Here is a 16060-nt window from a genome sequence, read left to right as displayed (position 1 = left end):
CTACTTGATCTGCAAAGAGGATAGATATTCCTGCTTTTTTGGGGGTTCCTATCACATGGAATATTGTTTTCCACCCTTTAACTTTCAGTCTATGAGTTTCCTTTTGAATTAAGTGTTTTTCTTGTATGCAGCATATTGTTGGATTTTGCTTCTTGATCCATTCTGCCAGTCTATTTCTTTTGATTGGTGAATTGAGACCATTAACATTGATGGTTATAACTGAAACGTATTGACTTGTCATTGCCATGAGTTTTTCTTTTGGTTGGGTTCTCCCCATTTACATTTAATTTCTTGTCATGCCAGATGGGTTCATTCTGCTTTGCTTCCTGGGGTTGTGATCCTCAATGTCTGTTCCTAGGATATTGTGTAAAATTCTTTGGAGTGCTGGTTTGGTATTCACAAAGTTTCTAAGGTGCTCTTTGTCATGAAAGTATCTTATTTCTCCATCAATTTTGAAAGATAGTTTTGCAGGGTACATCAATCTGGGTGGAGGCTGTTTTCTTTTAGGGCTTGGAATATGTCACTCCAAGCTCTTCTTGCCTTGATGGTTTGTGTTGAGAAGTCTGCTGTGATTCTGATGGGCTTTCCTTTGTATGTGATTTGTTTCTTTTCTCTCACTGCTTGTAGAACTTTGTTCTTCTGTTGAGTTTCTGGAATCTTAACAATTATATGCCTATGTGTAGATTTTTTTTTTGATCAAGGCTATTTGGAGTCCTATATGCCTCACTTATCTGTATGTCAAGCTCTTTTCCCCTGCTTGGGAAGTTTTCTGCCATTATTTCTGTGAAGAGATTTTTTATGTCATCTGCACTCTCTCCTGTTTCTTCATTGAGCCCAATCAGTCTTATGTTATTCTTCTTTGCATCATCTAGCAGCTGCTGGATTGATTTCTCATGTTCCCTTATAATTTTGAAGCAATTTTTCTTCTCCTGGTCACTAATTGCAATCTTATCTTCTGTATCTGAAATCCTATCCTCACATTGGCTTATTCTGCTGTGTAGACTTTCAGTGGAGTTTTTCATGTCCTGGAAATCTATTTGCATCTGTTTTATGGATTCTATTTGTTTCTTATGTTGGGATTCCATCATGTTCCTGAGCTCCTCTCTAGATTTATTAATCATGTCTTCCACTAGGGGCACAATTTTTCCTGTTATCTGAGAAATTATTTCTGATTTCATTTTTTCCAGATCCCCTTTTGTTGCCAGTTCAGTGGGTCCAGGTGGTTGAGTATCAGAGTGTTCCATCTCATTTCCCTTTGGGGTTTCTGTACGTGATCTGGAAGTCTGGTTTTGAGACTTATATATGTGTTTTCTCATTTCATCTGGGGCGGGGGGCTGTTAGTGCCTGCAGGGATTACTTCCTCTGAGCTGGGAGAAGTGGGACAGGGGCCGGGAGCAGTGGTAGGATTGGTGACCCAAAAGCCCTTTACTGTGAGCTGGGAGCAACAGGATGGATGGTGGCTCAGAAGCCCCTACCTCTGGGCCGGGAGCGGTGGGAGGGATGGTGGCCGGGAAGCCCCTTCCTCTGGGCCAGGAGCAGCGGGACAGAAGGTGGCCCAAAACTCCTTTCCTCTGGGCTGGGAGCAGCAGGAGGGATGGTGACCGGGAAGCCCCTTCCTCTGGACCAGGAGCAGTGGGACTCAGTACCTTGGTCTGGTGATCTGGTGTCCCCTGCGTCTTTGTAGTGTGGAACCAGGTGGCTGCCTGTCTGCAGGGGGGGTGATTTGGAGTCTTCTACGTGACTCAGGACCTCGGTAGGGCGTGCACAGACGTGCCTGTCTGCAGCAGGCTGATTTGGCGTGTTCTGTGCGACTCAGGACCTCGGTAGGGCGTGGGCAGACCTGCCTGTCTGCAGCGGGGTGATTCAGCATCTTCCGCGCGACCGAGGAGATCTTGATTGCTGTGGCTGGGCTGGGTGAGGCAGCTGGACGTAGCTCCTTGACATTTAACTTCTAGAAAACCAGAGCCTTTAGATTCCAGTGGTTTTTTCCCAGTACAGAAGGCCTGTAAATGTGTATTTGAATAATGGATGATGACAGCACCAAGACGTCCCAGGAAGGAGAACCCCATGTCAGGCCCTTGCTTGTCTGAACTACAGTGCCATCAATGTCTTCGGATGGATCTGGGGACACTCAGAGCCCTTTCCTGGCTCCAGATTGTGTGGCTGCATTTCATGAAATGAAAATTGGCTGTAGAGATTGTGTCAGCTCAAAATCTTGGAACAGAACTCATGTTATGATTTCTCAAATCTTTTTTCCATGAAATTTGTGTGAAATAACATTTCTCTGAGATGATAGCAGTTTCATGTCATGTAACTACAGCAGTGTTTTGTCTGTTTCAATAGTTTTTTTTTAAATAAAAGGCAACCTCTCAGAAATGGAGGGTGCTTGTGCCTTTTAAAATGTACCTGCAATGTCAAAGCCCATTATTCATCAGAAAAATTGTCATAAATACTATATTATATATGCACAGTATCTCCATAGGTATTGTGTATATTATTATGTATATAAGATCTATATAGGTTTACCATACATCTCCATATAAAACATAAAGTTTCATCATAAACAATTATTTTTAACCTCCTAGAGAGAGCCAGAATTCCAGAACAGAAGAGAATGTATTTTCCTTTGTTTTAAAACTGTGATTTTTTTTCTGCATTATGCCACTCTGAAGCTAAATGAAATTATGGGAAGGAAACTGAAACTGCATATTCATTAGAGAATGTGTGAAGTACGTTCCAGAAATAGAAACAGAAAAAGAAATATCAAGATGAAATTCCAACTGGGAGGAATTCCTAGAGCTATGGGGGAAAAGCAGACTTTGAGTGTGTGGAGGAGTTTGCCCTGGTGGATGGCTTTTTAGAATCCGCATCATCTGGATTATTGATTGATGAGATCGGGGACAAAGTTACTCACTGTTGATTTCCTCATGGACCCCTCTTCTGGTCTCTGCTTCAGAGTGACTCACCTTTCTTCCTTGTTGTCATTTTACAAAGTGTGACGGAAGATGAGCTGTATTTTCACCACTTGCCAGCAGGTGCCAAGGGCCTCCCACTCTGATACCAACAGGTCCATGTCTGCCAGGACATGTGCCCAGGGTCTCAGTCACATGGTTATAGCCTCCAAATAGACATTTTACATTTTTCAAAAAGATCCTTCACTGAGAAGCAAAGGGAAATGTGTGGACCCCATAGGACGGGGCTATTTGTGTTATAGGAAAGTGAAACATTCAGTTCTCAATGACACAATGTTTGTCTTTGAAAACCAGGTAAATGGATAAGTAGTTCCATTATTTCTTTAACTCAGTCTCTCCTTGAATATATCTATTCCTCCTAGAATATAGCTATGTCCATATTTGTAGTCCTTATGATAATCCTTTTTGCTTTGATTGCTTACCCTGAATCTACTTAATGAAGTTGGTTTTTAAATTTAACCGTGGCCACTACTTTTTTAAATCTTTCAGCATTCAATTATTCCTCTCTTTGGCTATAACCTCTACCATCCTTGCCCTAATGGCTTAAAATAATGGTGAAAAGTAAACCACAAATAAGTGTTTTTCATTGTAACCACCATTGAGGCACTGTGGCATAGTGCATAGACACAGGGTCCTAACACCCAGGCTTCAGGGGTTCAAATCTCACTCCTTCCCCAATACTGGTAATGTGATCTTGGCCAAATCTCTCAATTTTGTATAGCTCAGATTGCTAGCAAATGGGCATAAGCCCAGACTTACTAGGTTGCTGTGAGGATTAAGGAGATTAAATCCCTTTGGCTGCAGGAAGTGTGTTGTGATTAGCAGTGGAATAAGAAAGGTAGGTAGAGTAGGGGAAAGGAAATAAGGGAGTGGAATTAATGTGAGAAAATGAAAAAATGGAAACAAAGTCTTTATAAATAGGGAGGGATGGAGGGGTTGAAGGGAGGGCAGGGGAAGGGGGAAAAAATAAGAACCAAGAGAGATTATGTAAAGGTGCAAATTTCCAATGATGAATGTCATTATATTGTATACCTAAAATGTACCAATAAAATAAAATAAAATGAGAAAGTAGGTGGAAGGGGTCATGAGTTCATAATCAGATCCCTCACTAGAAATCCTGCAGGATTATGAATGATGGAGGTGGGGGGTACCTGTCTTCAAATTCCTTCTAGGGCATTGAAAGAAAATATTCCCTGTTTTGACCCCTTATTTGTGCTTCCGTTCCCACCTTCCCATCTATAGAAGAGAAAACTGGTTTTGCTAATGGTGGACTCTGAATCTGGGCTGAGATTTGATTACAGGCCAGACGTTAAAAATAATTCTCTGTATAATGAGAGAAAATATAGCACTATCCACTCATATCTGACACCTAGATCTATTCTGAGATATATTTCTTGAAGCAGTAGATCTAAGTGGATAGTTATTATACTTCCCTTTCTTATTTTTTATTAAATTTATATACATGCAGAGTTTAAAGAGGCAACCAGTTTTTAAAGCCTTATTATGGAAATCAACCACTGTCCAGTCCCACCAGCAGTTTCTGTGTCACTCGTCTATGGGATTCCTTTCTACTTGTTTGACTTTTGCTTAGTTTGCTCTATAAATGCTTAGACAATAGCTATTTGTTTTTTCAGTTGCAAGAATGTTCCATGACTTCATGGCATGAAGAGAGGGATTCAGGTTTCTTTTTGCTTCATTCAAACTCCATTATTTCCAAACAATTTATCACAGATTTGGTGAGATAGTAGTCTGCTTAATTTATTTTGACTCTGTGACCATGCAAGGGTTCATCTTCTAGGCATAGTTCTATGCTTTTCTTCGTGGTTCATAATTGCATGTTTTATTTGTTTGCTTAGTTTTCTATGTTCTGTTCCTAGAGTTCTCTAACTTCCTCTCTATAGGTTCAAAATTAGCAGACATTCCAGCGATTTTCTTCTTTTGGTATTACTTCTTCTGGAGTCCTCTGCTCCAGTCTGACTAGGTTACCCATTAATCCTACTGCAAAAGTTTCATTTTAGGATGGTCTTCTATCTTCCTTCTACAACCTTCCCTCACCATTATTCTGTACACCTCTTCTAATTATTATTACAGGTTCTAGTCCCTAAGTATTGGGGTTTGTTGTAACATGATGTATGCCCAGTAGTTTATTCTCTTGTGGGGGGAGAGTACATCCTCCAGTAACTTTTTCAGAAAGGGTGCATAGGGGATAAATTTTTTAAAACAACTAAACTTTTATATTTATTCATTTCTCACTCTTAATTAATAAGTTAGTTCAGCATAGAACTCCAGGTTGAAATCATTTTTCTAACTTTGAAGGCATTATCCATTTCCTTCTAGCTTCCAGTACTTGTATCTTTGTTGAGAAATTAAATATCCCTCTGGTTTTGACTGTTTTGATATAAACGTCTTTCTCTCTTCCTTTTTCTCTTGTAGTTTTTAATGACTGTTCTTTGTCCCAATGTTCTGAAAAGTTGTGATTATGTATCTTGCCTAGGTCTTGTTTGTTTGCACACTGTGCCAAATGCTCAGAAGGCTCTTTGACTGAAAATGCAGAAGTCCTTCACTGCTGGGAACTGCTCCTGAACCATTGATTTGATTGTTTCTTCCTCTCTGTTTTCTCCGTTTTCTGGAGCTTCTGTTCTACTGCTGGATCTCTGCTTTTCTGTTACGGTGCAGGATAGAATCAGCAGTAGTTGAGCTAATTGAGATGAAGGAGGGCACTTGGACATTAAATCTTTAAGCGGTCTTCATTTGTTCTGTTTCCAGGCTCATCTTTAGCTCCACTTCCAGAATTTCCCCCACTGCCAGATGGATGACCGATTATTCTTCTGTTTCCTGGCTTCCAAAATTTTGTTGCTGTGATCATCTCTTCTTTTTGGCTTGAGGGTTCATGTCATGTTTTTAAAATTTCCTTTACTGTTCTCTTGTTATAGTACAAGAAAGAACAACGGCAATGGTATATGTTCAATCTGTCTCCTGTAACTAAAAGCCCAAGTGATTGGTTAAAAGAATTCAGAACTGCTATTTGCCACATGTTGTAAGTCAGTTTGTTTGATTATAATAAATTGAATAAATATTCAAGACCTTTTATGACCTGCTGGTAAGTGAATTATTTAGTTTAATCTGTTCCATAGAAGGCGAGTGATGCCTATAGGTTCTGAGAGTTTACAGTACAAGGAGAGAATGATGAAAGAATAGAGAATACTTGCAATGTGTGAGTCCTCCGCAGGGAACCCTGGCATCAGTAACAGCTCTGCAAAAACTAATGGGGTAGAAGTAGAAAACACCTAAGTGTGGGTGTAACACGTGGGAGATTGCAGCAACAGACAGAGCCTGCCTTGTTATCTGTCTGTGGTTCTGTTGAAGTCTCATCTTTCATGATATTTGAGAGCAGAAAGCCTTCTTGTGGTTGGCTTCATGGATGGCAGAGCAAGCAGAGACAGCAGAGGTGCGGAAGGCTGCCCTGTCCTGGGATCCCTCTCCTGTCTGGCACAGTACGTGCCTGTCCTTGGTCTTTCAGAGTGCTGACATTTGCTGTGTCCTTTGTCACTTACTGGGCCAAGGGCAAGGGCAAAGGGCAGGCAGACCAACATCCTGTGGCTGTGGAGTAGTGAGTTCTCTGGGCAAGAGGGGGTGACAGCCCACTGATGGCTGCTGACGTGGCTCTGTGACCCTCCCAGACACCTTCGTACTGGTCCACCCAAGTGGACCTGCTCTGTACACAAAGGAAAATTACTACGTAGCCCTTGAGAAGAGACTTTGAAGGATTTACCAGGAAGTGACTCTTCCTCCCAGGCACCAGTATCCGCCTTGAGTCCCCACCTCATTCAATCTCCCTGCAGGGCCCAGTCTTGGCCCTTGTTTCTTTCTTTCGTTTTGTTTTGTTTTTACTTTTGGTACAGGGATTGAACCCAGGGTCTTTGCACTGAACTCTATCCCCAGCCCTTTTTTATGTTGTATTTTGAGACAGGGCCTCCCTAAGTCACTAAGATGCCCAGACTGGGCTCAGCCTTGCAGTCCTCCTGCCTCATCCTCCCAGAGGGCTGGGATTATAAGTGTGCACCTGGCCTTTTCTGATGAACCCACAGGCCTCTCTCCTGCAGTCACAGCTGCTCTAGCCTTCAGCAGTGTGCCTGTTGGCAAAGCCAGCATCTCTCTAAGGTGATGTCCCAGATGCTAAGAATAACATTTTCTCCCAATCACTGGCCAAATTGATTTAATTCTGGTTAACCAGGGGTCAAGTGCCATCAAGGGCAAGCATACAACAGACATGGGGCAAGGGGGACTACACAGAGCTTCTCTGTGTCCTGGCTGAGAGGGCTTCTCAGGCGTAGGGACGGCAGCAGGCGCCTGAGTCACCCATGGACAAAGTCCTTGGATGTTAGTGACACTGAGGCCGACCTGCAATTGCACCAAGGGTCCTCTCAGCCTTACTCCCTTCCTTGGCCCGCCCCACACCTGGGACATCCTGCCTGCTCAGCGTCATCCTGAGTCATGTGGGGTGGGCAGTGCTCCCTGAGTCTCTCTATTTCCTGTCCTTGCCATCTCCTCCACCGCAATTGAGATTCAGTCCTGCCTTTCTGTCTCAGAGGACCCAGAACAGTCGCCCAGACCACCAATGAACATCTGTGTGTTGGACGTCGGGGCCAGCACAGCCCCATACATAGGAGACCGAGTCTCTGGTTTGTCGCAGTCCACAGACCTCGCCCACACAGCCTGACCCCTGTGTCTCGTTCTGTCTTCTTGTCCCTTTAGGTGGTGGCCCTGTCCTCCTGGTGCCTGCTGAGGGACTCCATCTACTACACGCTCTCTGTGGTCGCGCTCATTGTGGTGAGTCACTGTCCCCTTTCCATCCCCTCCGTGCTCTGGGCCCCAGTGCTATGCACACTGAGTTCCACTCAGGGATTCTGGTGGCAAATGAGCAAGTGTCCATCTATAGGTGGAGGTGGCTCTTTGTTCATCCCATTGTCAGTCACCAGATCCCTACCTGGTTGCTGGGTGCTCTGAACAGGAGTTTCATCCTAGATGGTCAGGGTCCAGAGCATTTGTCACCCTCCCACCCATTCCTTCTCTGCCATGACTCCCTGGCAAGGGTCCCTGGCTTTGGAACTAACTTCTCCCCCTTGTCACTCAGCAGAGCCCTTCTGGGATATCCCCTTTCTCTCCACAGCACCCCCACCATGCCCTCACAGCTGTGATCTTAGCAGTGATGTCTCCCCCGAGGTCCAGCTGGGATAAATAACTCTACTAGGCATCTTCATGGCCTGACTCAACATGCCCTCAACCAAACTCTGGGTGTGTCCCCCAAGACTGAACCCTCTACCTTTAGTTCAGCCCCTATTCCCACCCTAGCTCCGCAGTCTAAAAATTAAGTTGATCTTTTATAACTTCCATTATATCCACTTGGCTTAACTGTCCTGTCAGTTTCTACCTTGTGAAAATCTCCCCAGGTGTTCCCCCATAGCTCTCCACACCCCTAGCCTGAACTGACAGGCAGCTGTCCCTTGGGTCAAGGCAGGTAACAAAGCAGTAACACTGTTGCGACTTGTTTCCCCTAACCCCTTCAGTTCTCAGAGCCATCCAAGTCCCTACCAAGCATGCCTGTGATTGCTCACCCCTTGTCTAACTGACCAGTAGCACCAGTGGAGAAAACCCAAACTCCTTAGCACAGCTACCAGGCCCTCTGAGAAAAGATGGACATCAAGTGTTCCTGGTCCTTGGGCTTTTGGATTTGAACTAGGGCTTGGGGACCAGGCCTTTGGGCTAGGGTTGCAAGTGCACTATTGACTCTTACAGACAGCAGGTCATAGGACTTCCAGCCTCCATAATAACTCAGCTCATACCTTATAATTAACATATTATAGTCTATTAATTCTGTATATCTGGGGAACCCTGATTAATACACCTCCTCCCTAGCTCTAATGGCCTTGGAGAAATCAGTCTCTGGATTTTAGTTGTCTTACCTAAAAGATAGGACTAAACCCACTAGAGGGTCTACTTGCCTGTTTCACAGAGCACTTGCCTGTAATTATTTCCTTGTAACTCTGTACCAACAAGGCAGAGATGACATTTGATACAAGACTTTCCACAAGGAACCAGGCAGGGCATTCAATTTCTGGCACTGGAGATCTTGGTTTACAAATCATCACCACCGTGCCCTGAAAATTGAGATGTACCTGCTCTGCACCTTTTCCTCCAAAGCTCCCAGGTTAAAGCATTGATAACCTGGGTGACCAGAGCCACTTCAAGAGCAGAAGGGCCCAGGACGCTGTGCTGGGACTGAGAACTGTGTGATCTTTTAAAGGCCTGCTTAGGGGACTTAGGACAGGCATGAATGCTGGGTTCCTACTCTCAACTGTTGCCTGTGACAAAGGTCTGAGTCCCATGGCCTTGAGGACTTTTTGCCTCTGCCCAGATGTCCAAAACACTTTCTAGCAGACTTTATCCTGCAGTGGACAGACCCAAGCTGGTCATGAGCCTGCCTGTCTTCTGCCTTTTTAGGAGACATTTGGGTGATTTTGGAAAATTAATTTTTTTTAAGAGACAAGGTGAGGGGATCAAGTAAATGAACAAAACTGTGGACCTTCCTGAATTCCAGAATGGGATGACGACACTCATAAAGAAAAAGTGATGAAGAGCATCAGAGAAGGTCAAGGTCTCCCTGAGCACAGGCTCAGCAACTCAATGACAATGCTGCCCATGCCGGTGGGATGCCTCCCAGACTGGGTGTGAAATAACACATCTTCCATCCCATTGATCAGACCTGTCCAAGATACAGAAATGTCATTGTCGCTAATGACATGTGAAGATGCACAGAGGCTTGGCTCCTAAGGGCTGCAGGTGACGCTCACCGAGCCTGGTCTTGGGGCTGAGCCGCTGCCCCTGCCCTCAGGTGCAGTGCCCAAGTCACAGAGCTGAGCCGGCTGAGCATGAGGCCACCCAGCAGCTCTGCATTTCCTGCAGACAGAACCAAGCTGCAAAGTCAAGGAAGCCTTTGTCATGGCCTAGAGATTTGGACTGTGTATCCGCAGACCCCTTGTCCAAGGTGGGCTTTGTGATTTTGAGGACAGTTGCAGTTCTCTGTTGTTAAGAAACAATGGAAAAGCTCAGGTTTGAGCCCTCTAGGCTAGCTTTTGGTCCTTCTCACTTCGATGGGTGTTCCTCCAACTTCTGTGTGCCCTGGAAGCAGCCACCAAGCCTATTTAAAATGCAGAACCCAAGCCAGGCATGGTGGTACACACTTGTAATCCCTGCACTCTGGGAGTCTGAGGCAGAACAATCTCAAGTTCAATCTGAGCCTGGGCAACCTAGGAAGATCTTGTCTCAAAATAAAAGGCTGGGATGTAGCTTAGTGCAAAGACCCTTGGTTCAATCCCCAAAACCATCAAAAACAAAATCCAAGCGTCCATGGTTAAGCAAAAACCTAGAGCACAGGCTGTAGGTAGGACCCAGGAAATTTCATTTAACCTGCATCTCCCCCAACCCCAGGGGACCAGATTCTGGTAGTGTGACAAGGCTTCTGAGAAACACAGCCTTAAATGTGTCGAAGACCTGCTCCTCGAGGTTGTCCTCTGTGGCTGAGCTGTTACAATTTCAGAGTCAATTTGAGATTCCCAGGGGAAAAGATCGTGGCAGCCCCTTCAGACCCCCCCGAATCCCGACTTGTGTTCATGTGCGGGATCACTGACAGTTAACTGGTGGCCAGAGTCTGGGGGTCATTTTCAACCCAGACAAAAACCCTGCAGAAACACAGTGCTTAGTAAAGTGGCTTTCACAGTGTCCCCACATCCACTCCCTGCCCCAGCCTCAGGCTGCCGCTTGAACACTCTGCAGCTTTTTATCAATATTTCTTATTCTCCTCTTACTATGTTTCCCCAAATGTCACGGTAACAAAATCATGTTCCCTCTGGTTTTCCTTATGTAACACTAAGCTTCTCTATTGGACTCTGCCACTGGCATTTAAAATTCCTTTATTCAAAAGCCCTTACTCCTACCCACAAAATAATCACCAACCTTCCCAATTTATTTAATTTTTAAAGTTTTTTTTTTAATGCTCTCCCCCTTCCATGTCTCTAAAATGTTCAGAAGGCGTGATTATTGGTCCCCTGAGGTTGTACAACAAAGAGCTCATTCACCCACAGAGCAAGTCCCATGTAAGTGGGTTCAGCTGCCGTTTCTATAGATGTCCCTGTCACGAGGCCCCAGAGAGTTGTGCAGAGGAGCCAGGGACAAGCACGGGGCCTGGAGATGCACACAGCAGGGATGCTGAGGCCAGAAGGTGCAGGGCAGCCTGGAGATGCGAAGAGCATCCTTGGTCCCAGGGTCCAGCGCAGACACAGTTGGGGCACATGAATAGGCCAGAAAACACAGCCCCAGGCGTGAGACACAAGTGCGTGTTCTGCAACCAACACAGCGGAACACTGCTCCTTTAGAGATACAAAATGGACTCACTTTGATATGGAGGTTTCACCTAAAGTTTGCTCTATTCTATTTTCTAGTTGATTTGTATTTTTTAAGGAGAAAGCAGAAGAAATTAAGATGGGTCATTGTCTAAAGCAATTAGAGTTTCAAAACATAAGGTGCAGGCCTCTTGTTGCCCTCTCCTATCCCAGCCAAGCGTCCTGCCAGGAAATGTCACCCACACCAGGCCCTGGACATTCTGTGTCCCCTGCGGTGCTTCCCTGAGAGCATCCTCCCCGCAGGCCCACAGATTGATGTCCAGGGGTCACTGCAGCTGCCACACCTTCTCTCCTGCCCTGTGGGCATTTGGGCTCTCTGTCCTGCCCTTTCTCCGAATTCCAGCAGGCCTGTCAGTCCCTTGTATTGAAATGTTACTGTAATTTACATAATCATGTAATTTACATAAATGCAAATGATTTAATACATCACCAGTCTAACAGCTGTCCTCAGAGAAATCCTGTTTTTACCTTTCTCCCTGAGCAGCAAGGGGAGAAATTCCCCAGGGAGCAGAGCCCTGTGGAACAGGCTCCCTGGCACTTGAGCCTCTCTCCAGATGATGGGCCAGAGAGCCCTTGGCCCCAGCTGGGTGGCCCCAGTTGTACTTCCTTTTCTTCCTTTCCCGGCTCGTTGCAGCACCCCGAGGTGAAGGGATCCCACAGAAAGGAAGAGACCAGGCTGGGGTGATGCACCTGCCAGATAGTCAGTGCTTTTCTAGTCACCAGCTTCAAGTTACTATTGCAAAATACCTGAGGCAGTTAGAAAGGAGATTTGCTCCAGTCCAAGGTCCAGTAGCCCCATTGCTCTGGGCCTCTGCCACATCAGGGCAGGAGTGTCTGGTGGCATGTACTGCGCACGTTATGAGCCAAGAACCATGAGAGAAAAGGAGACAAGGTCCCAGTGACCGCAGGACTTCCTGCTAGGCTGCTCCTCTTAAGGATCCCACCTGCCTTCTTACAGGGCTGCCCTAGGGACCTTTGGATCTCCATGGGTCTTTGGGGACACTCATCTATACCATAGCAGCTTCCAGCAGAATTCTGCAGCGATGGAAATGTCCAACTCTGTGCTGGCCATGTGTGGCTGCCAAGCCCTCGAAAAGCAGCTCGTGACACCAAGGAACAGAATCTGTCATTTTATTAATTTTAATCAAGTGACATTGATATAGCCACAGATGGCTACCATATTGGACATGTAGGTCTAGTGAACAAATTCTCCCATAGAAAATATACCTACATTCTCACAGACATTCATAACGTCAACAAGCAGAGACTCAGGATTCAATGGGGCTGAGCCATTCTTGCCTGTGTTCCTTGAACAAGGACCCAGGGGCAGCTGTCTGGAGGACACAGATCACGAGGAGGCACTGCTCAGCTTTGACACGGAAAATGACCTGGAGATCTTATTTGTGTGTGTGCTTGCTTTTGCACTGCCTGGTACAACCTTCATCTTCTGTATCCTAAATTCATTTTCTTAGCCTTGGCTCCCTGTGCCCTGCAATACAGGGTTAGCTTTTGTCAAGCCCTGACTCTAGGTTGTCTTTATTCTCTGCCTGCTTGCAATCACTGCCACCTTCCACCAGCCTGCTAGATGTCCTCAAGTAAGAATTCCCAGATCACCTTCACATGTAAACCACCGCAGTGCAGGTAGCAGACCGCTTTCTAGTATATCCCTCTGATTCCTCTCCTCCAATAAAAGTGCACTGGCCCAGGCAGGCATCTATACCTCCAGTTCCCAGGGGTGAAGAAGTGAGGACTCCAGCCCAATTGAGAGGTTCCCATGCTGCAGAAGGACAGGGTCTTTGGAATGCTGTTTCTATTTTATAAGAAGGAAAGGAAGATGTTCAAGGTTTCATACTCTTGAAAGAAAATAATGGTGTTGATTTTCTCCTATTATTTTCATTGCTTAAAATTCTAGCAGAGCCAGTGATTAGAATACAGGCTATGAAATCTTAAGCTTCGGCAACGCATCCATGCCTGGTTTGTGGTTCTGTCCGACAGTAAGCATGGCATGGGACACTGAGCTAGGCTATCCTTGGCCCCCAGGACACTCCCCGGTGTCTTCTCTCTGCTCTTCTATCTGGAGCAGCCCCTACCTTGCTAGTTCCTACTCTGACATCTGGGATCTCACCTGCCTGGTGTCAGCCTGTCTGCTAGGAAGAGACTAGAGCAGGTACCAGGATTGACAAGCCGATTTCCATGGAACCGAGCCAGTTCTCCAAAGCCTGGAGGAAATGAGTGATGTTTTTCAAATTCATTCCTGTCTGTTCATGGTTAGCCCAGTTACAGGACACATAGAGACCTTAGGGCAAAGCCAAGGATGGCACACCTGCCCGGCCAGCTCAGTGAACCAGGGGCCAGCTCCAGTCAGCATATCCCACATGATCTCCTAGCTGTCTCAGAGCCTGACCCAAACACAATCCCCAGAGCAAAGAAAGAAGAAGGCTTCCCAAGGCCTGCTCTTAGGAGTCACCCTGGGAAAGGCTGGGTCGGTAACAAAGGCCACAGTGGGTTAAGACTCACATGAATGGTGACTTGTCCCCAAGAAGGTACACTGGTGGGTACTGCCCCTAGAACACCACCTTGCCTCTGACAGCAGTAGGTTGGCTGAAAGCTCTCCAGTCAGCCTTGAGGTGCTTGCCCTCCTTCCAGGAGATTTATCAGAGCTTTGAAAACTGATAATGGATTTGAATTTGACTTCATTCCAACTTCACTCAGGAATGGCGGGCTAGGATGTAAGCGCCACCTAGTGGCGACAGTGAGGAACTGGCGTGCAGTCTTCATTTAGCCAAGGGGTGCGAATGGTTTCAGGTTTTCCTATAAACTAGGAATCCTATAAGGGTGATGGGAGTTTTTTCATGTTACAGCTAGAATATAAAAACTGAGGGTTGTGCAGTACTTACTTATCTCAAGAGAATTACATAAAATAAAATATGTAAGGAATAACCCATCACTTCCAACCGTCCCCAGCCTTAAGCAAAAGTAGCTCCTGTCCTTTTCAGTGTGACCATAATGCCTCATCACATGGTCCAGCAATGTCCCCTTGAAGGAAGATTCTGCAATCTGCACCTGTTTCCTCAATTAGAATTCTTTAATTTTTTTGTTATAATTTTTATGAGTGAACCCAGAGCCTTACCCGTGCTGCTGAGCAGCAGCCCCTGCCCGGCTTCCTCCTCCTCATTCACAGCACCACTGAACGCACGGGGGCGGTTCCGGACCCATTGACCGCCCTTCCTCACAAGACCCAAGCTTATTTCCGTATCGATTTTCTCACAGGCCTGATTTTCAGTCCCTTTCACCCATTTTATTGTTTTTGGAGTCCTCTTGTTTCTCTGCACAGTGCTTTCAAAGGGGAGAGACAAACCCACATGGTGTTTGGTCACTGGGCGCGCACAGCTGAGTTCTCGCCTTGTGTCCTTCCTTGCCACTATGTCCCCTGAATGATGAGGCGACTTCACACCACACATGGAGACCACAAGGAAGACTGCACCTGTTGTTGGGACATTTCCAGGTCCCTGCCCTTCCCTTTCCCTTTCTGGCCTCCGGAACCTCACCTCACACCCAGGGCTCCCACACCCGACCTCTCCACCTCAGCACGTGCTGCCCTGTCTTTCACGGGGTGTCTCACCCAGTCTCATCCAGCGTTGCCCACTATCTCTCTGATGTATTGAGCTCCCTGTAAATACTATTCTTGGTTTTGAGTCCTTTGTACAACGAAGCCCATTGTCATTTTTCTTTGATCCGATCACTGCAATAATCAATAACTAAAATCAGGGCTGGTTCACAGAAAGTATAGAAAAAGTACTTTCTCCCAGAGTGAGTGACCTCCCCAAGACTCCTTTGTAGGACCTTGCCCCTGTCTGTGGGAACAATCACACAGAGCAAGGGCATCCTAAAATCTGTGTTCATATCGTATGGCATTGCCTTTCTTCCCAGACAGAAGAAAATTAAATTGCCCTGTCTAATCAACTCTCTCCCAGTATCTTGTATTCTCTTAAGTGGCTATGAATTGATTGTTCCAACTCATCACTAAGACTAATATTGAATTAACTGATTTATAGAAACATTTTCCATCTTAAATAATTTGGCCTGTTCCATTATTTCTTGACAATTATTTTTAAAGCTGATGATAGAAGAGAATGGCAGTGAATGCCTTTGGAGAAATGGACTCCACACCTTCAAACCTAGAGTATTGATTTCTTTAATTATCTTCCCATTCCCATTTGACATTTTCATCCAAATGTCAACTTGTTGAATCTAATGACAAGGATGAGAGGAGTGGAAATGATGAGACCATTGTCTGTTTTCAATGGCTTGTTAGGAGGAACGAGGAATAAATAAACGTGGCTACTTTTTCTTCCTACTCCTTCTCTTTGGACCTCTCAGATAATTGGAGAGTCCTTTTGATGTGACTTGTGAGCTGCCTTTGAGGTGCTGTCTGTATTTCAGGACAGCTGGAGATAATGATGATCACCAGGGACTGAAGCAATGCCCACACTGTGAACGACATTTCCACATCATAATGGACTTTACACAGACTATCCCAGGACAGTCATGAGACAGGTTTCTGAGGGTTCCTTCCTGTGAAGAGACAGCCATTTAATACTGAAAGCAGTCACATTTCATTTCATGAGT

At 45.6% G+C, this 16060-nt stretch overlaps 1 protein-coding gene across 3 annotated transcripts in view; it reads left to right on the top strand.

Moving 5' to 3' along the window:
* Slc24a3 (solute carrier family 24 member 3) overlaps positions 1-16060 on the top strand; it is a 487613-nt gene that overhangs the window by 427112 nt on the left and 44441 nt on the right. For all 3 annotated transcript variants that reach the window (XM_004840887.4, XM_087188635.1, XM_087188636.1), the window contains one exon: positions 7728-7802. In XM_004840887.4, coding sequence (XP_004840944.1) covers positions 7728-7802 — 75 coding nt within the window. The remainder of the gene's footprint in view (positions 1-7727; positions 7803-16060) is intronic.

This window comes from Heterocephalus glaber, unplaced genomic scaffold (assembly GCF_053883595.1).
Source record: "Heterocephalus glaber isolate CG9 unplaced genomic scaffold, H.glaber_assembly_v1.0 deba00001532, whole genome shotgun sequence".
Taxonomy (NCBI): Eukaryota; Metazoa; Chordata; class Mammalia; order Rodentia; family Bathyergidae; genus Heterocephalus; species Heterocephalus glaber.
The sequence above is the reverse complement of the archived record's forward strand: the minus strand, read 5'-3'. Positions and strand labels throughout refer to the sequence as shown.